The sequence below is a fragment of the Crocodylus siamensis genome, chromosome 5, assembly GCF_052110815.1.
Source record: "Crocodylus siamensis isolate JL-2025a chromosome 5, ASM5211081v1, whole genome shotgun sequence".
In the NCBI taxonomy this organism is placed as follows: Eukaryota; Metazoa; Chordata; order Crocodylia; family Crocodylidae; genus Crocodylus; species Crocodylus siamensis.
This window is the reverse complement of record NC_143399.1, coordinates 144,480,582-144,502,293: the sequence shown is the minus strand read 5'-3', so window position 1 is coordinate 144,502,293 and position 21,712 is coordinate 144,480,582. Positions and strand designations below refer to the sequence as shown.

General features: G+C 42.9%; 1 protein-coding gene across 5 annotated transcripts in view; it reads right to left on the bottom strand.

Annotated features, from left to right (window-relative positions):
* The window catches only part of ZNF385D (zinc finger protein 385D), a 739,383-nt gene that overhangs the window by 209,323 nt on the left and 508,348 nt on the right, over window positions 1–21,712 (bottom strand). For all 5 annotated transcript variants that reach the window (XM_090046559.1, XM_090046561.1, XM_090046560.1 and 2 more), the window contains one exon: window positions 15,708–15,850. In XM_090046559.1, coding sequence (XP_089902685.1) covers window positions 15,708–15,850 — 143 coding nt within the window. The remainder of the gene's footprint in view (window positions 1–15,707; window positions 15,851–21,712) is intronic.

Here is a 21,712-nt window from a genome sequence, read left to right as displayed (position 1 = left end):
CCAACAGAACCTCCAAAACATAAGGGAACATTTAGAGTAAGATTACAAGAACATCATTGTTGGGGTTTGAGCTCAGGCTTGCTAGAGTTCTTACTGGTTAGTTGGCAAGAAAGGACAACATTTATAGGAGGGGAAAACAGACACTTATAAACATAGAATCACCAAATTGGAAAAAACTAGGGTTAGAAGGAACCTCAGAAGGTCATCTAGACCAACCCCCCTGCTCAAAGCAGGACTACCCTCAACTATATCATCCCAGCCAATGCTTTGTCTAGCCTTGTGTTAACAACCTCCAAAGATGAAGATTCCACAATCTATCTACGCAGCCTGTTACTGTGCTTTACTACTCTCCTAATGAGAAACTTTTTCCAAATATCTAGCCCTAACTTCCCTTGCTGTGGCTTGAAACCACTGCTCCTTGTTCTCCGCTGAAAACAATATAGCTTCATCCTCTATGTAACCACCCTTCAGGTAGATGAAGGCTGTTATTAAATCCACCCTCAGCCTTCTCTTCTGTAGACTAAATAACCCAGTTCCCTCAGCCTCTTCTCATAAGTCTTGTGCCCCAGGCCCCAAAATATTTTTATTACTCTCTACTGGACTCTCTCTAACTTTTCTACAACCTTTCTATAGTTGGGGGGGCAAAACTGGGCACTGTAATCCAGATGTGGCCGCACCAGTCCAGAATAGAGCCGAATAATCATTTCCCTATTTCCTGGAAATGCTCCCACTAATGCACCCAGTATGCCATTTCTGCAACAAGGATACAGGTCCTTGAGGTCCTTTTCTTCAGAGCTTTTGCTTAGCCAGTCAGTCCTCAGACTGTACTAGTGCATGGGGTTGTTTCACCCTAACTGCAAGACTTTGCACTTCTCCTTATTAAACCTCATGAGATTTCATAGATTCATAGACATTAGTGCTGGAAGGGACCTTGGAAGATCGAGTCCAGCCCCCTGCCTCAGGGGCAGGAAGTCAGCCAGGGTCAAAGGATCCCAGCAAGATAAGCATCCAAATGTTTCTTAAGTGTCCAGAGCTTGCACCACTTCTGGAAGAAGTCTATTTTAGGCCTTGGGGATCAGACAGTAAAGAAGCTTAAAATGGTTTTGGAGAAGTTTATGACCATTGGCCTTTGTCATCCCTTGGGGCACTCTGGTGAACAGTCATTACACAAGATCCTGATGTACACCCCTTATATACACATCTGGCTGCCACCAGGTCATCCCTGAGCCTGCACTTTTTGAGGCTAAAGAGTCCCAGGGCTCTTAGCTTCTCTTCATAAGGCCTGTTCCCATGCCCTCTGATCATGTGTGTGACTCTCCTCTGGACTCTCTCAAGCTTCTCCACATCCTTCTTGAATTGTAGAACCCAAAACTGGATGCAGCATTGTAGCTCCAGCCTTACTAAGGCCGAGTACAGGGGGAGGATGACATCCTGAGATTTGCTTGAGAAGTATCTATGGATGCAAGCCAGAGTCTTGTTTGCTTTACCAGTTGTGATATTGCATTGGTGGCTAATGTTCATCCTGTGGTCAGTCATGACCCCAAAGTCTCTTTCGGCCATGGTGCTAGACAGCATAACACAACCAAGCCTGTAAGTGTGGTGTGGGGACTTTTCCCCCCAACGTGGAGTACCTTGCATTTATCTATATTGAATGTCATTAGGTTTTTATACTCCCACTTTCTAAGCCTATCAAGGTCAGCCTGCATCACCAGCCTATCCTTGGGTGTGGATGCTGTACCCCAAAGCTTGGTGTCATTGGCAAATCTGGCCAGTCCACTTTTGACACCAGTGTCCACATCATTATGTCATGGAAATTTTTGAGTATGTGCTGCCAGTACAGAAGAGGTTAAACTGACATGCGCGGTTTGAAGCTGTGAGTGGAAATTTCCAAGGTTCACCCAGTCCTTGCCCCCTGGGTGACCTGCGGAGCTGTCAATCATTGTTGACCTATTTTCCCCACAGACCTATGCTCAGATTGTGTCAGCTCCTGACTGAGAGCATGCTCAGTCAGAACCTGACATGAGGTAATCGGACTAGAAATTTCTCTGCGGAGAGCACGTTGATTGGCTACCAAATTGATATAAAAGTTCTGTGAGCCCCTCCCTAGGGGTGGTGTGTGTGGTGGTGTGTGAGGGGAGATCGCATGGACCAGGGACAGAGGCTGCTGCTGCAGGGACTGTTCTCTGAGTCAGGCTTCAAGGCCTATTGATCTCCTCCTTTGGCTCCGTGGCTTAGTTCTTCGTATTGCTCATTGTATTGCGGTTTTGACTACGTTCATCTGGCTCCTGACTTACCTTTTGAACTGATTAACGGCTTACGATTTCGGATCACCCTCTGGACTTTGTTTAACCCTGTTCTGGATCATCGACCTCGGCTTTCCTCACCAACTACGACTCTGCTCATCCCTCCAACTGACGTCTCCGCTGCTTCATCTTCTGGCTCCTGACCTCGGCTTTCGTATTCGACCACCCGATTGTCCATTGCTGTGGACTGGCGTCACGCGGTTCATCATCACCGTGTTACAGTTCGTTTCTGTTGTTTGTGATCCCCATTTATGAGCTGTTGACCAGCCCTGGGACTAGGTCTTCGGACTGAACCTCGTGGGCCAACAGACCCCTTTGTTGTTAATTGTTTGTTTGTGTTCCAAACTGAAACTGAAGACCTTTCTGCCTACGCCTGAAGCGTAAGTCAAATAAATTCACCTGTTTTTCTCAATCCGCTCCGAGTCCCTAACTCCAGACTCTACGCCGCTAATCCCACCTGTCCGTATCTAATTGCCACCCCGGCCCACCGTGACCTTGGGGCCCAATCCTTTGGTTTTCCCCGACACATTAATAAAGAAGTTGAAGAGTATGGGTCCAAGGATGGAGCCTTGAGGGACACCACTGGTCATGGAGTGCCATGATGATTCATTTCTATCAACTACCAGTCTCTGGGTCTGATCTTGGAGCCAATTCCCCAGCCATCCAACTGGTGATGTAGCCCCCAATCATGACCCCCAAGTCCCTTTCGTCCATAGTGCTAGCCAGCGTAGCACTGCAGAGCCTACAAGCATGCTGCAGGTTTTTCTTCCCAAGGTGGAGAACCTTACATTTTTTGGTGTTAAACACCATCAAGTTCTCATCTGCCCATTTCCTGAGGCTGTTAAGCTCAGCCTGAATCGCCCTCCTGTCCTCAGGTATGGATGCTTTACTCCAAAGTTTGGTGTCATCGGCAAACTTGGCCAGTCTGCTTCTGATACCAATGTCCACATCATTAATGAAGATGTTGAATAGTATAGACCCAAGGACAGAGCCTTGAGGTGGACAGATGTCCACTCATCACAGCACACCATGATGACTGACTTCCATCAACTACCACCCTCTGGGTCCTACCACAGAGCTAATTCCCCAGCCAGTAGATCATGGTGAAGCCGAGGCTTCAGTAAGCCAGTTTTGCTAAGAGGTGATCATGGGATACCGGATTGAAGCCTTTTTAAAGTCAAGATATATGACATCAATCTCTTCTCCTTTGTCCAGGTGATGAGTCACCTGGTCGTAAAAGGAAATAAGATTGGTTAAGCAAGACCTACCCACAAGAAACCCGTGCTGGCTATCACTCAGGATGTTGCCATTGGCTAGTCTGTTGAAAATGGCTTTTTTGATAATTTTTTCTAAGACTTTCCCTGGCTGATGGGTCTGTAGTTTGCTGGATTCACTTTCCTCCCTTTCTTGAAAATAGGCACCACGTTGGCCTTCTTCTACTGTTCGGGCACTTCACCAGAGCACCAGGAGTTCTTGAAGATCTATGCCAGGGGCTGAGCTATGATGATTGCCCGTTCCTTGAGTACCCTGGTGTGTAAACTGTCAGGGCCAGCTGACTTGAAGGTATCCAGCCTCTCAAGGTATTCCTTCATAAAGTCAGCATTGACGGAAGGTAAGGAATCTCCCTCACCTTGGCCTTCCCATCCTGTAATGGGCAGTCTCTTGGGACTGGTGAGGAACTGACTCAAAGTACCCATTTAGTAAGCTGGCTTTTTCCTGGGCATTGGCTGTCAATTGTCCCATCTAGTTTAGCAGGGGTCCAATGTTTTCCTTGCTTTTCCTCCAGCTCCCCACATATCTAAAAAAGGACTTTTTATACTTATAGCTAGTTGGAGTTCAGTTGCAGCCTTGGCTTTCCTGGTTTACTCCCTGCAAATCTGGACCAGTGCAGAATATTCCTCCTTGGAGGTGGATCCAGTCCTCCATCCTTTATAGGTCTTTCTTTTTAGCCACAGGAGGTCTGCTAGTTCCTTGCTGCCTTTCCTCCAAGATGGGATAGACTTTGCTTGTGCATCTAGGATCAGGCCCTTGAGGAGCAACCAGTCTTCCTGAACTCCCCTTCCCTTTAGGTCGTGTTCCCTTAGGGCCTCACTGACAAGCCTCCTGAGCTTGTCAAAGTCAGCTTTCCCAGGTTAAGCTGTCTGGCCTGTAGTTCACCAAATCTACTTTCCTCCCTTTCTTGAAGATAGGCACCACACTGGCTTACTTCCAATCTTTTGGTACTTTACCTGAGTGCCATGAGTGCTTGAATATCCTTGCCAGTGGCTGGACTATGATGCCTGCCCTGTGATGCTTTTCTTTTGGTTCAGTCCTCCAATTTGTCTAGGTCTCTCTGAATCCTAACCTTACTACTTCACCCAGCTTGGTGTCATCCACAAACTTGCTGAGGGTGCACTCCATCCCATTTTCCAGATCATTGATGAAGATATTGAACAAAAATAGTCCCATGACAGATTTTTGGGGCTTTCCACTTGATTGGTGGCTGCCAACTAGAAATTGAGTCATTGCTTACTGCCATTTGACCCCAATGATACAGCTAGTTTTCTATCTACCTTACAGTCCATTCATCCAGCCCATACTTCCTTAGTTTTCCTGGGAGAATGCTGTGGAAGACCAAACCAAAAGCCTTGCTAAAATCAAGGTACACCACATCCACCAGTCTCCCCATATCCACAGAGCCAGTCATCTCATCCTAGAAGGCAATCAAGCTGGTTAGGCATGACTTGCCCTTGGTTAATCCATGCTGGATGTCCCAAATCACTTTCTTCTCCTCTAAGTGCTTAGAAATTGATTCTTTGACAACCTGCTCGGTGATTTTTCCAGGGATTGCGGTGAGGCTGACTGGTCTGTAGTTCCCCAGATCCTCCTTCTTTCTGTTATTAGAGATACTATATTTGCCTTTTTCCAATTTTCTGGGACCTCTCCCAATCACCATGAGTTTTCAAAGATAATGGTCAGTGGCTATGCAGTCACATCAGCCAACCCCCTCAGCACCCTCGGGTGCATCGCATCTGTCCCCATGGACATATACACATCCAATTTTTCTAAACAGTCCCTAACCTGTTCTTTTGCCACTGTCAGGTGCTCACCCTTTTTCCAAACTGGGTTGCCATGCACAATAGTCTGGGAGCTGACCTTACCTGTGAAAACTGTGACAAAAAAGGCATTGAGTACTTCAGCCTTTTCTGCATCCTCTGTCACTAGGTTGCCTCCCTCATTCAGTAAAGGACCCACACTTTTCCTGATCTTCCTCTTATTGCTAACATACTTGTAGAAACCCTTCTTGTTACCCTTCACATCCCTTGCAAGCTGCAAGTCCAAATGCACGTTGGCCTTCCTGATTTCATCCATGCATACTCAAGGAATACTCTTATACTGGTCATGGCTTTTTTAGGATGCTGGTAGTAACTGTTATAAGGCTGTATATACATATTCAAGTGATCTGGGAGAATTCCTGGGTTTGTTCTCTAGGTGAGATAAACCTTTATTGAGTGCTAAACCTGGAGATTCTTGGAATGCTGAGTCCATGAAAAGCAGTGCTTACAATGAGTAGCCAGAGGGCACCTATACACACATCTCAGTTTGCTCTGCAGCCTCCCTCAGTCTTTCTGGAAACAGATGGCAACTGTGCACAGGACAATCCTGTTAGGCTGACCCAGTTTACTCAGGGTCTGCCTGTGTCTCCTTGTACCACCATGTGTGGATTGTGAAGAGGGTATGTTCTGCTCCCTACTCAAATGGAGCAATAGAGTCAAGCCTGCATGACACACTGTCTCCCTGGGGAGAGAGAGAACAAAGCACCCTGGAATGCTGGAGGATGGTGCTATTGCTTCTAATGTACAGAAATTTGCTCTCCAAGAGTGTTTTAACCCTGGTTGTTTCCGAGTTGTTTTTCTCCTGGAGCAGCCATTTTTGCTCTCAGGGAAACATCCTAAACATCTTTACACTCATGATCTCTTCTGGGAGAGTAGCAACTCTCCCAAGAGAAACTGAATGTCTGTACATAGCCTAAGTTGCAGTAGGTAACTGGACCCACACACCATTAACTCAGAACTGGATAAGCACAAAATCTGTCTTTGCACCACCTTCTTGAGCTTTGTGTTTTGCAACCATAGAAAAAGATATGAACTATGGCACATAGAGTGCAGGTAGAATGCAGGGCATAGATTAAGGATTTTATGTATAGTATACAAACCTGGCTTGCACAAATAATTTAATATTTCAAATTGACCTTGGTTCATTCACATTTTGTAAACACCAAGTCAAAATGTCAGTCTTCAGGATTTTGTTCTGTTTGCTTATTCCTAGATCCCCCTTTTTGTCAGCAAGCTGATTAAATATCATGACCAGTGATAAAAACTATGGCCTAAAAACGAATTTGTGAACCATAACTTTATTCCACAACTCACTCAAACTCTATGCAATGTATATGCATATTCTTTCCAAACACTTTTAACAAATATTTCTGTTGAACAGTGAGTGATGTGAGTGATGAAGACAAATATAGATAGCTCACAATTCATCTGTACTACCACCCATTGTGAAAAAGTAAGACAAAAATCCTTTTCAAAGCCAACTTTAAAAGACTGGCTATCTAGCGTAAACCTAAGGATTTCTCTCTGTTTGTCTCAAAAAGCAAGCCAGAAACAATAAAGCTCTGTGCATTTTTTTTTCCAGACAAATTACAAAAATTAGTGCATTGTAATTACTCACCTAACAAAGTTCTTCCACTTTTAAACTAAGCTAAAATCAGTGACAACATAGATTTAATTCTGATAACACGTTGGCATATAACAATGCTCTTTTGATTCATACTAAACCGAAGCCATTTTGTTTTCTTTTATCATGGCTTTTGTTTCTGGTAGTATTCTGTCAAAATGTCTTTGCTACAGCGCTTGAGAAGACGACATACCCACAGAAAAACTATCATGTTATGCATACTTAGATTTCATTTGGTAAATTTAATGTTGCTAACACTAATTGTAAAAACCTTAAAGTATTTCCAATAATATGGGACTTCCAATAATTCTGTGGCTCTACAGACCAGATCTTGCCGATGGGCTGTATCTTTCACATAATCAATCCACAAAAGTGCGAGTTAGTATTCGCAGGGACTTTTGTTATCCTTAGATGAAAAACAATAGAAAGTGAAGAAATTGATTTTTTTGTTTTGTTTTTCATGCAGTAACTGAAAATATTTTAAGTTAATATTCCTAAGGCTTCACTTCTTAGATAGTTAAAAATGCATTTTGTAAGAAAACAAACGCACAAAGACTCTTCAGTTGAAAAGTGTGAAGTGTGGAGAATAGCAAATGTATGATAAATGTTTTCAAACATCTTTAAGAACTGGATCTTTATCATTTTCCAATTGCACAGATAATTTTCTTCCCTTTAACCACTCACAATGCTGCCTTTAAATTAAAATAAAAAATCAAGTTACATAAATATGTTCTAAACCTCTATGTGCAGATTCAGTAAAAACTCCACTCAGTTTTTTTATCAGCTAAATTTATACTGGCTTGAAGAAAAAAGAAAGAAAGAAAGGATGGATGGATGGGTAGACAGATGCATGGGAGAGAAGAAGAGAGAAGAGGAGATTTATAGGGCTTGCAGAGCTGTAGATTGTCTTCCAATTAAATGGCAAAGTTGTTACAATTTCCTTTTACACACAACTTGCAGGTACACATTTGTTATACCATTAAGAATCTACCACCTACAAATGTTTAGCTGACCAGATTGTTAATTAGTACACTGTTTTAATGTTTGTTTTAAAAACTGAAAATGTCACTTTATAAAATGTATGGTTTCAACATACAAAAATACTTTTATTGCGTTTTTTGGTTTATTTGACTTTCCTTGTCTCCTTTCACCAATCTCTCTAAGGCACTGTTTGTGAAGGGAGATCAGTTGCCTCTTTCTCCACTCCAACGTCTACTGCCCCAAATGTTTGCTTCTTCTCAGGATCATAGAAGGTTTGGTTTGGAAGAGACCTCAGGAGGTCATCTAGTCCAGCCCCTGCTCAAAGCAGGTCCATCCCAAATTAGATCTTCCCAGCCAAAGCTTTGTCTATCTGGGTTTTGAAAACCTCCAAGGATGAAGCATCCACCTCTTCTTTGGGTAACATGGTCCAGATCTGTTCTTGGCCCTGCCTTCTAAGGGTCAGTCATAATTCAGTTTATTTCTCTTATTTCCATCAGAAACTGCTTTGGCTCTGAGAATAAAATCAGGATAAAGTCAAACAAAAGAATTTTCCTTTGGTGATTTTGTTGAAATACAGAGAAAAGAATGACATAAAAGATGACTGTTATTTTCAGTTATATTGTGGTTACTCCCTAGATTATGACCCCTTTGTGTTAGGCACTGCACACATACATAAGAGCCTCTGCCCTGGAGAATACACCAGGTAAGTAAACTGTAAATTGCTTTTATAACTATCTCTACGTTGCTTTCTTATCTAGTTCGCCTAGATCCTTAAAGTCACCTAATATCACCCCATATATGTATGCAGGGGCTGAGACTAGTGTGACCTGCTTTTTAATTAAAGTGTTTCTCTATGAGTACATTGCACATTTGCACCATGATGTGAATTGACCACCAGCTGATTTCTGGGTAGAGTTTAATGTAATGTTTTTTGCCTTATAAGGTCCTAAATGACTTGGAGTCTATCTGAGAGACCACTTTTTTCCTCCAATGACATTACTGCAGTTACAATCAAGCAGAGAGATTTGAGATAGGTTCTCCCTCTTTAAAAAAAAAATCAGGTGACTGGATATAAAGTAATATAGACATTTGCTGAAATGTAATCATACATGAACGTTCTCATTTAGGATAGCATTTTTGGTCCAACCTCACACTTTCTCTCTCTCATGTTTAGCGCATGTACTTGTCAGAGTGCCCTGTTTAAAGTTAAATCTGGCTAGCTTCTCCTTAGGCTGATAATATCAGATGCAGCTGTCAGGCGGGGAAGAATTTCTAGAAATGCACTAAACTCTGCAGTTAGCCTGCATGTTACTAGGTTGCCATTACCCAACTGAAGCATACAAGTTAAATGTAGCTTTGTTCAATACTATATTGATAGAGCCATAGGCTAAAAAGTGTGAAGCTGTATGTCAGCACACAGCAGTAGAATGTAAGAGTTATACAACAGGGCATATGCTCAGTGTAGAGCATGAGAGGAAATAGAGGGCAGCAGTCCAGATGACCACAACCTCCTCCTCAGAAATGCTGTATTCAGTAAAGGCAAATTCAGTTGGTAATACAGCAGATGCACAAGTAGCAATACTAAATGAGAATGAACTTCATGACTTGTGCACTAAGATTTCTAGTTCCTGCTCATCAGATGAGTGGAGAGGCAAACAGTCCAGAAACTACCCATGGGGGTGGGAAGTACACAATAAAGCAGGGGTGGTCAACTTGTGGCTCTCGAGCCACATGTAGCTCTTCAGAAGTTAATAAGTGTCTCCTTGGATGTTTGCACAAGCACACGGTGACCAGCTTCCATAGCCATTATGTCACATCCTGTGACACGACTGTTCACAATGAGCACATTACTCAGTGTGGACTCAGAAGTTTGGACTCCAGAGCCACCCCTGCAATAAAGGAACTAATGGTAGGAGAATATTTTAGGGGTAAAGAACAAAATAATCCTGGTGGGAAGATCCATACTTTAAATCATACTTGTATTAGGATTAAAACATTCGATACAGAAATTATGATAGTTAAGGAAAAGAAACAAAAATAAAAGCTAAGAATATAGCTGGCTCATGTCACAAGCTTGGTTAAATGCAAGAAAGAACCAAAAAGCAGAAGAAAAAAAAGGTCAAGTTGTTAATTTCTCTGTCAGTTTCATAATGTATTAATTGTAACAGTTACAAACACACAATTATTTTGTAAAATATTATTTCATTTCCACATAGGCATATTTCTTGATAGGCTTATTAAAAAACTGATTCTAAACAGCTTAGATAGGATGCTATGCTAGTCAGCTTGTAACATGACTTCTGGGGTCTCCCTTAGTGCATATTTTGGTTAACTGGTTTGCATGTAAAGGTCAACATAACTATATTTATAATTATTTAGTGAGCACATCTACATCAGCATCTTGATAATACTGCGCAGTAATGTCACTAGGCATAAACTGTGATGCAACACTACTGTGCAACAGTACTGTGCAATACTACTGTGCAGATGGTTACTGAGCCTACTGCCCAGTAAGCATCACTAGGCAACCATACCGGGATGCTACTGTGTGGTAATGCCAGTTACTGTACAGTTATTTAATATTTGGTTATACAAGTACTAAATGACTGCACAGTAACAACTGCATAGTGAGTGTCTTGTGTAGACATGTTCAGTATGTATGAATTATTTTAAAGACATCAAAACAAGTAAATTAATATTTAATTACTGAGTGTTGCTATTATTTGAAGTATAATCATAGATTCATAGATGCCAGGGTCGGAAGGGACCTCAACAGATCATCGAGTCCGATCCCCTGCCTAGGCAGGAAAGAGTGCTGTGGTCAGATGACCCCAGCCAGATGCCTATCCAGCCTTCTCTTAAAGACCCCCAAGGTGGGAGAGAGAACCATTGCCCTTGGAAGCCCATTCCAAATTTTGGCCACCCTTACCATTAAGAAGTTTTTCCTGATATCTAGCCTAAATCTGTTTTCTGTCAGTTTGTGACCATTGTTCCTTGTTACCCCATAAGGCACACTGGTGAACAGAGCATTTCCGATCCCTTGCTGCGTCCCCCTAATGAATTTGTAGGTGGCCACAAGATCACTTAGCCTTCTCTTGCAGAGGCTGAACAGGTCCAGGTCCATAGTTTTGTAGCTGTAGGGTCGGAAAGAACATAAGTAGATCATCAAGTCCAACCCCCTGCCCTGGGCAGGAGTGAATACTGGGCTCATATGACCCCAGCTAGGTAATTATCAGGCCTCCTTTTAAAGACCCTTGGAAGTTGGTTCCAGATCCTAGCCACCCTGACTGTGAAGTAATGCTTTCTAATGTCCAGCCTAAACCTACACTCAGACAACTTACGGCCATTATTCCTTGTTACTCCAGGAGGTACCTGGTGGGAAAAGGTTTTCTCCCATTCCCCGCTGGTCCCCCCTGGTGAGTTTATAGATGACCACAAGGTCCCCTCTCAGCCTTTTCTTGTGAAGGCTGAACAGGTTCAGGTCCCATAGCCTGTCCTTGTAGGGTCTGTCTTGCTGTCCCTGGATCATGCGAGTGGCCCTCCTCTGGAACCTCTCAATGCTATCCACATCCTTCCTAAAGTGCAGCAGCCAGAACTGGATGCAGCACTCCAACTGTGGCCTGACCAGCGTCACACAGAGGGGGAGGATCACCTCCCTGGCCCTGCTCATGATGCATCTGTGGATGCATGACAAGGTGCAGTTAGCCTTACTGACTGCGTCCTCACATTTGTGGCCCATAGATTCATAGATGTAGGGTTTGAAGGGACCTTGTAGATCTTCTAGTTCAACCCTGTGCCATGGGCAGGAGAGAAAACTGGGCTCAAATGACCCCAGCCAGGTAAATATTGAGCCTCCTCTTAAAGACCCACAGGGTAGGAGCCAGCACCACTTCCCTTGGAAGTTGGTTCCAGATCCTAGCTGCCCCAACTGTGAAGCAGTATCTTCTAATGTCTAGTCTAAAACTACTCTCTAGTAACTTATGGCCATTATTTCTTGTTACTCTGGGAGGCACTCGGGGGGAACAAGGTCTCTCCCAAACCCCGCTGGTCCCCGCTAGTAAGTTTATAGACAACCACAAGGTCCCCCCTCAGCCTTCTCTTGTGAAGGCTGAACAGGTTAAGGTCCCATAGCCTCTCCTCATAGGATCTGCCCTGCTGCCCCCGGATTATGTGAGTGGCCCTCCTCTGGACCCTCTCAATGCTATCCACATCCCTTTTGAAGCACAGCTCCCAGAACTGGATGCAGTACTTCAGCTGTGGCCTGACCAGTGGCCCATGTTCATTTTGGAATCGACAATCACTCCAAGATCCCTTTCTGTCACTGTGCCAACAATAAGGGAGTTCCCCAGCCTATAGGTATGCTGATGGTTCTTACTGCCCAAGTGCAGCACCCTGCACTTGTCAGTATTGATTCCCATCCTATTCTCAGTCGCCCGCCCCTGTAACCTGTTCAGGTCCAGCTGTATCCTGTCCCTCCCTTCTAGCATGCCCACCTTGCCTCAAATCTTGGTGTTGTCAGCTAATTTGAACAGGGTGCTTTTCACCCCCTCGTCCAAATCACTAATAAAGAAATTGAACAGTACAGGCCCAAGGACCGAGCCCTGGGGGATTCCACTGCCCACATCCCTCCAGGTCAAATATGACCCGTCCACCACCACTCTCTGGGTGCAGTCCCTCAGCCAATTTGCAATCCATCTGACAGTGTAGGCACCAATGCCACAGTCACCTAGTTTTTTAATGAGAATGGGGTGGGAGATAGTGTCAAAGGCCTTCCTGAAGTTCAGAAAGACTACATCCACCGTGACACCTGCATCCAATGATTTTGTGACCTGATCATAGAAGGCAACCAGGTTGGCCTAACAGGACCTGCCCCTAATGAAACCATGCTGTTTGCCCCTGAGCATCATCCCTCCTGCTGGTCCTTCACAGATGTGGTCCTAGATCATTTTCTCAAAGACCTTCCCCAGGATCAAGGTAAGACTAATGGGCATATAGTTGCCCGGGTCCTCCCTTCTCCCTTTTTTTGAAAATGGGGACCACATTGGCCTTCTTCCATTCTTCTTGCACCTGGCCAGAGGACCACGAGTGCTAGTAAAGCCATGCCAGGGGCCCCACAATAACCCCTGCCAATTCCCTCAGAACCCTGGGATGGAGAGAGTCTAGACCTGCTGATTTGAACATGTCCAGCCCCTCCAGAAGTTCCCTAACTCAGTCCTCCCTGAGTTTCTCAGCTCCCTCAGTCTCTTCTCATATGGCTTCTCCTGTAAGCCACTAACCATATGAGCGGCCCTCCTCTGAACCCTCTCGAGTCTATCAACATCCTTTTTGAAGTACGGTGCCCAAAACTGGATGCAGTACTCCAACTGTGATCTGACCAGTGCTGCATAGAGGGGAAGTATCACCTCCTTGGATCTATGTCATGCATCTGCTGATGCATGATAAAGTGCGTTAGCTTTACTGATGATTTTGTCACACTGATGACTCATGTTCATCTTGGAGTCCACTATGACTCTGAGATCTGTTTCTGTTTCTGTGCTGCTGAGAAGGTCACTTCCCAGTCAGTAGATGTGCTCAATATTTTTGTGCCCTAGGTGTAGCACTCTGCATCTGTCCTTGTTATTTTATGGTTCGTTTTAATTACGAATTTTAAATATGTAAACTGGAATTATTTTCTGTTGGTATAAAAATGTCCACCTCTTCTTTATTTTTTCACTGTAACTCTTTTACAATACCTATTATCTGTATACAATATAAGGGGCTACAGTTGGTACTGTAATGCTTTCAGTAAAGCAAAAAGGAGTTAAATGCTGTAAATGCAATAATAAACTTAAAATGAATTTATAGAGGCTTAATTGCATTAATTTTCTCAGGCAGAAGGTACGGCAGCTTTGCACTGTACAGAGATATATTAGTTACCTCAGCCAAAAGTAAGAAAAATGGAAAGATCAGGAAACAGCCTCTTTGTCCAAAAAAGAAAAATGGATGGAAACATTTTAGACATAGTGCACATGGCTCAAAATGTGACAGATCATCTTTAAAGTCATAGATAGCCTAAAATAAATTACTGAAGATACACTATTACAGTGGCATAACAAGCAGAGTTGATACCCAAGCCAAACCCTAAGGGAAGCATGGTTCCAAAAGCTGTGTGTGGGGTGCACACAGGTTTGAGAGTGGGGGCAAGAGGCACACATTTCTGAGAGCAGGAAAAGAGCACTCAGATCACAAGAGTTGTGGAGCTCCTAAACAGTCCCTGGCTGAGCTGTTGCTGCTGCCACACGCTCTATCCACCCTAGCTGTGACTGTCAAAGCAGCAGCAGCCAAAAACTGTTTTGGAGTTCCCAGCAATAGTATGCTGCTGGGGTACAAACTCTGCAGGAGTCAGGGGTGATTCCAGCATCCCTCCTAACTTGACACCGGAGTCAGGTGCCTACCTCACCCCCCTCTAGTTATGCTACTACACCACTTTATTCTCAGAAGTGAGAAATGAAAATACCCTATGCTGAAGAACATTATGCTAAACTTATTCTCCAAAACAGTACCCTGGAAAGGCCTTGTTACATGGAAAGTTTAGACAGCTTCTGGAGCTCTTAACCCCTGGACTGGCTGCATGTTAATACCTTTTAAGCAACTGAAAGCACATGCTATTCAGCTTAAAGTTACATATACTTTAATCTATGATCTACCTAACTTTTTTCCTGTTCCATCGCTATGTGACCACTTCCCACAGCTACTCTACTTAAGTTGAAGTCCTCCAGTATCCCAGAATGAAGTGCCCCCTCCTGACTCAGGGAAAGCAGGGACACCAGGGCACAGCAGGGCTGGCACAGCACCTCACATCTCAGGGAGCTTGGGCAGAGCGAGTGCCACAGCCCTGGAGTGCCTGGGAGCTGTGGTACCTCCTGCTGCCACCCATACTGGCTCTGCTCCTGCTAGCAATGGTGTGGGAGGTGGGTGCCACCTGAACTTTGGATAAAAAAGGATTGGGCCCCTTGGAGTTCAGAGTGAGCAAGCTCCAGGCCTGCAGCACTAGAGCTCTCTGGTCTCATTGACACTGACACAGTGGCGCTGCACTGACAACAGGGCCACCAGGCTCAAGCCCTGACAGCTCTGCTCTTAGCGTGAAGCCGCTATGTTGGATTCAGTGAGACCAGAGAGCCCCAAGGAAGCTGTTTCCCCAGGTCTCTGCTCTCACTGCAGCTAACACAGTGGTGGGCCTGCTGTCTGCCCAGTGGGATCAATAAGCTGGTCCTGCTCCTAGTCCTGCCTCTGCTTGCTAAGTCTCTAGTGGCAAGTCACAGCTGTGCAGGAGAAGGGAAGTCAGAACAGGTTTTTTGTCTTACCATGTGACAGCTCCAGTAAGCCAAATAACATTAAGTCGATTAACAGCATAAGATCTAACAAGTCCCTAAATGTACCTGGTACTGATGATATTTTCAACCTCATTTTACTTTATCCTTGAAGTTTTGTCTTTTATGTTCACTTGTATGTATATTACTTTGAGTATTTTGTGTTTTGTTTTATCATTTTATTGAGAGCTAATCATTTTGGATCCACCTCTGTAACAAATGTACCAAAACCTAATCTGGTAATTTTTTTTCATATCCTGAGTAAATATAAAAACATTCCACTTCAAGATTTTTTGTGTCTGCTGAAGCTTATAAATCAATAGACTGGACATTAATTCATCAGTATTATACTTACTGCATTGAAGTTGGGGAAGAGATTGACTGCTGCTGCAGTGTCCAAAGGAAATGGAAGAAATGGTTTAATATCCAGCGACGGCTGCAAAGGTGGGGCTGGAGGACGTACCAGGGCAGGAAGAGCAGGGCTCTGGCATGTACCACCTTCAAGGAGAAAGAGAGGAACATCTTTACTCAGAATCTCCATGTCAACTTGGCTCTAAAAAAATTTTGGAAAAGTTTTTCCAAGCTCTAAAAATGATTTCAGCTGTTGACTGTTTATGAGTTTTCTGCTCTCTTGACTTTATTAATGCTCATTTATCTAACAACTTTACAATGAAAACCAAACCTAACAGACAACAGTAACTTACTGGCTCAAGAGTTGATCAATACAGTTTTGTTGTAAATACACTGCTATAAAGTGAGCAAATTCAGCATTTGCTGCAATTCTGAACACTACTGCAGTTTGAAAGGTACTGGTAAACACTTTTGCTTTTGTGGGAGGTGAGGTTGGTTCAGATTTCTGTAAAAGACAAAACGTCCTCCTTGTTAAAGCTACCAATGAACAGTTCTGTGGGAACATTATGTAAATGAGGAACTCTCCTCTGCATACCAACAAGCAGCTACCTGCTTGCAAAGGACCATAATTTTACTTATTTGTTTGCTCCTTGCCATGGATCACAATGTAATCCAGATGACTGAAAGCCGGGAGTCTTCAAACTCAATTTCTGCTTCCAATGTCTCCCATGTTTTGGTTACATTCCAAAACATGAATTCACTGTTAATTAAAGACTGAATCCTAGGAAACTGTTAAAATATGCCAGTGTTCTTTTAATCTGAGAGGCAGGCAGCAGACTGTAAAAACCTGCTGGTAACAGTCCAAGAAACATTTAAAAAACACCCCAGAAAATGCAAAGTTTTGTCCTGTTCATTGAATGTGTCATAGGGACCGATTGGAAACTTCTATTTGCCTTACACACACACACACACACACACACACACACACACACACACTTTGTAGACAAGTAACATATTTTTCGTAGAACAGTCAGAATAATACACTAAATCTGTCCAAAACTGACCAGCAAAACTGCTAACCGGGGTTGCAACTTTTAACTGAGGGCTAACAATACGAGATTTAATTTACTGGTCATAGCAAGCTATCAGCATTTCTGCTTCCAGGTATAAAAGCAGATGGAGCCAAATTATCAAAGACCACATTTTTTGCCAACTTTTCAGTTCCTTTTTGAAACACTTTAAAGCATCGATGGAAAGGATGCATGAACAGCTAGTAAACCAAAAGTATTAACTTAGGTTTCATCCTAATGAAAGAAGGTTTAGGTTGGATATTAGGAAAAACTTTCTCACTAGGAGGATGCTGTAGCATGGGAACAGGGAGGTGGTGGAATCTCCATCCTTCGAGGTTTTTAAGGCCTGGCTCAACAAAGCCCTGGCCAGGATGATCTAGCTGGGGCTAGTCCTGCTTCGAGCAGGCTGTTGGACTAGATGACCTCCTGAGGTGCCTTCCGACCCTAATTTTCTATTATTCTAATCTCAACAGGGTTTCACTTCAGGTAACATCACTGATTTCTTTGAGTCACTATTGATTTCCTTCAGTGTAACAGTGAAGAGAATTAGGCCTTAGATTAAGGCACAGACACAGGCCATGAACAGATGTTCATTCATGGGAGGGGAGAAATCTTTCCAAAAGAAGGAGCATATGGGCATTCAGCCTACAGTTGCCTCCTCTCCCCTGCTCTCTGCATCTTCCTGAGACTGGGATGATCATGGTCTGGGGAAGTTATGAAGAAAAATGCCTTCTCCACTCCTCCCAGTCTCTGGCAGGCAGTGGGGCAGCACTGAAAGACTGAAGTCTGAGGAAGCAGCATTCTCCATTCTGCTCCTAGTCTCTTGGAGCAGAGTGGAGGAACCACTAGAGCAAAGCCCTCGTGCTCTTCCCTGAACTGGATAGGGCCCAGTTTGGGGAAGAGGCAGGGTACAGAAATGGCTGTTCTACTCTTCTCCTGGACTAGGGTTGTCTAGCTTGGGGAACTGCTCATTTTGGGGAAAGGGCTGGGAGCTTTACCTTGCTTTTTTTCCCTCTCCCCAAACAAGCCCTTCACCCACTCCCCAAATCAGGAATGCTGTTTAGGGAGCAGGCAGGGAGCAGCAAGCAGTTTCTCCTCCACTCTACTCCCAATCCCAGAGAGCAGAGTGGAGGGAGCAAAAGGGAAAACCCCTTGCCCGCTTCTCACTCTGGGACTGGGTAACCCTGGTCTTCAGAAGGCATAGGAGCCTTTCCTCATGGCTTCACTCCTCCTAGTCCCTGGGAGGACTTAAACTGAGAGAAAGTGTGAAAATGTTCAATCTTCTGAAAGTCTCCCAGAAGTGATTTCTACCTCATCATTGTTGGGTTATATTTCTCCCAGCATGGCCATTTTTGCACTGGGACAAAAAAAAAGTCTAGAATATCTTCACACTTTTGATTTTTGCTGGGTGATTCTCCCAATAGAAACTGAACATGGCCATGGCTATTTATATTGTTACTATGTCAGAATCAAAAGATTTCTTGTGGTGTTTGTTGGGATTAAAGCCCATTGTAGATTCTGGACCGGGTAAAGCCTCACTAATAATGGATGGCTTTAAGAGGATACCAGTAGACTTACCAGAGATTGGAAACTGTCCAAAAGAGCAGAGATATGCTATCTGAACAGTAACTCCAGACATAAAGGTTCTGATTATCCTCAGTAATGGTACTGTAATCTCACAGTCTGAGCATTTCCTGTCACATGACAGAGCCCTGGCTACCTGGACAAATGCCATCCAGTTGCAAGAGTATTTTTTAGAATGACAGAAAGAGAATAAAAAGGATTTGGCTAGATCTACATTGCCTGAGACTTAGATCATCTGGAGCCAAGTTAAAAAAAACCATGGCAGTCCACGCTCCAACCATGCCCTTGGGGCATTAACTCAAAAGTGGCATGATGATGTTTCAAAACATCAGCAGTAACTGTTTTAAAGTATGTCATTTAGCAGAACTAGAATTGAGTAGCAGCAAAGTTCACGAGGATGGAGTATTGTAGGCAGGAAACACAAAGGGTAAAGACGAGACATAGGGAAGGGTAAAGAAAAAACAAAAAAAGGTGGAAGGAAAAAATGCAAAATGGTAGTCAAAGCAGTGAGCATATAAACGTGAGCATATTTTCCTGTTGAGTAATGATGACTGGCAACAACATTCTTAACTCATTACAGTATTTACATGGTTTCAGTTACTACATAAAGATGAAGATGTAATTTGTGCAAATTTCCCACTGACAGTTGGATGGAGATAGCCAGTCCATAGACCAATGGCTTTCAGTCCGTAACCTGGGGTCTGCAGAGCACATCTAGGGGATCTGTGAAAAGTGGCTGTAAAGATTATGACCCTACCTGAAGGGGAAGCACTGCTAGTGCTGCTACTGCTCCAGGTCCCCCCATGGCCACAGGCTACCTAAGCACCAGAAGCAGGCAGCCCAAAGCCATCAGGCAGAGCACGTGCTGTTGTGCTGCTGCTCCAGCTCCCCGCAGAGCCAGCTGGCAGCCCAGAGCCAGCAGGCAAAGCACAGATTTCCAAAGGGATCCATGCCCCATTCAAAATTTGTTAGGGGTCCATGAATGAAAAAAGGTTGAAAACCACTAGATCACATCTCAAAAATGGAATTTAGCTCTTCCCATAGGATGCATTTCCCATCTTTTACTATCCCTGACACCTGCTATGAACTGAAGGGCACTGAGTATTTATATTCTTTCAAAAATATGTTAATTGGATACCTTTTAGCCAAATGCTATTTGTGATCCTCACAACACTATATCTTACTAAAATGTGCTGTTAATACTCCAGTATTTGGAGACAAGTCATATTCTGATTCAGCAGAGGAAAGTCCTGCCTAAATTAGATGAAAACTTCACAGAGATCTTAGGTACTCATGTAGGAGGTCTGAGCTCAGAGGAAGAGGACAAGCGTACTGTTATTTAAAAACTTAATTGGCTCCATATTTTAACAAACCTCTAGGAAATCATTTGTTATTTCAGATTACATGATTCCTCAGCCAGAGTGACTGATAACACATCTATGGGAAAGATGTGTGAACAGTTTTAGAAAAAATAAACTCACTCACCTTGAACTTTTGCCCTTTCTTATATTCATGTAACACATCTGAGATTCTGAAAAGTTCAAATAACTTCCCTCAGTCTCATTTGAACTGAAGCACTGCTGGGTTTCAGGGGGAGGATAGATATTTTGTAATACCACTAGAAAGTTCTTTTTGCAGTAATTTTAAGTGCTGTCCAGCAGCCAATATTGCGTTTCTTCTTGAGACTATGCATTATGGTGAGCACAGCACTCGTTACAAGTAAGATTCACTTGCTATATGGTACAATTCAAATGAATAAATGCTACTCTGAACTCAGCAGGAGTTTGTACATTCCTGTTTCTATGCCTTTAACCAGGTAATTTTTTGCTTATAAATACAAAATTAGAAAAAAGGGAGCATGGTTCACCTGGAGGGCAGATGTACCTAAATGGAGATAAGATTAGGGATTATCTCTAAAGATAAAACTTGGAATTCCATTCTACCAGAATGGGTTGGTTATGAATTGAAATGTAAATTAAAAGAGCACTTATTTCCTGAAAAATATATTTTTTTAAATTATGTATTTTTAAATACATCATTTAGTATCCAGTAATATGTTCCTTTCAATAAAATTAAAAACAAGCTTCATGCTGATTTTGACTTTTGTATCTTCATAATTTAAAATAAATTATGTGAAGTGAAAAATTACTTCCAAATTTTCTAAGGAATAAAATATTTCTTTCCAATAATGTTAGAAAGGGACTTTTTGATTTTATCTGTGATTTTATTCTATTATATTTTAAACAAAATTTTAATCAAATCATTTACACAGAAAGTTTCAATTTTTAAAACACAGCATTTTTGGACAGAAAAAATGTTTCACTGAAGAAATCTGAGCAGCTTTAGTTGAAATTGTATAGGTCACTCCTATGTGAAGAGGTGTATCCATGTGCTTATGTGGCTACTGTAGCTGCTTTAAGACTGAATTAATGACGTGAAGAAAATAGTCTTGGAGAGCCCAAGTTATTTGCTGCTTAGAGTACAAAAATACTTTTTCCCTATGTCATAGGATCAATGCCTTGCTGGCACATTGGGCAAGTGCCTGCCATTGCATTCTTTGATATGGACGAAGACAAGAAATTGTTACTTGTTTTCCCACATATTTTCCTCTTGTGCATTCTGAGTCCTTTTGTTCAATGGCAAGTTTAAACTCTAGTAGAGAAGCCAGATATCTTATCAAAGAGCCGGTCCTAATGAGATTTCCAGCTCATTGTTTTCATACTCGAATGGTTTAGATAATTTGTAAAGCATTTGGAACATTTAGGTGCTATGCAAACTGGGCATAGGACTCTAAACTCATACTCTATTAATCTAAATCTTTTGAAATTCTTTTATCGCTTACCAACTCCTCCATCATAAAATAAAAAAGCAATTCCATTCTTAATGCGCTTTTCACTCCTTCATTACTCTTTAAACCTTTTTCTTTTAGGCTGTGCACATATTGCAATCTCAACAGATCAACCAGACCTTAAACTACAGTCCAAATTGACTCCCATCCTGGAGCCTGGCTTCTTTAGCAAACCAAAAAAAATAAAATGTAAATCTCATCATAAGGTCTCTCTCTCTAGCTTTGCTATTCCTAGAGATCCCCTCCAAGGCCTTCCTGTCTTATCATAATTCCTTCTGGCCCAAAATAACATTCAGAGTCCCTTTAAAACCTGGTTAGAACTACAGTGATCCATTAGCTGGAATGCTTCATCTGTAATGATTCTGAATCTTAATGGAGGGTTTTAGTACCTGAGCCAAAGGTGATTTAAGAAAAGAGCCCTGTATTCTTTTACAGGACCTTATGGCCTGCCAGTCCCATCCTACCTAGCAACTAAAATTTACCATGTAGAGTCTGAGCCAAACGGTG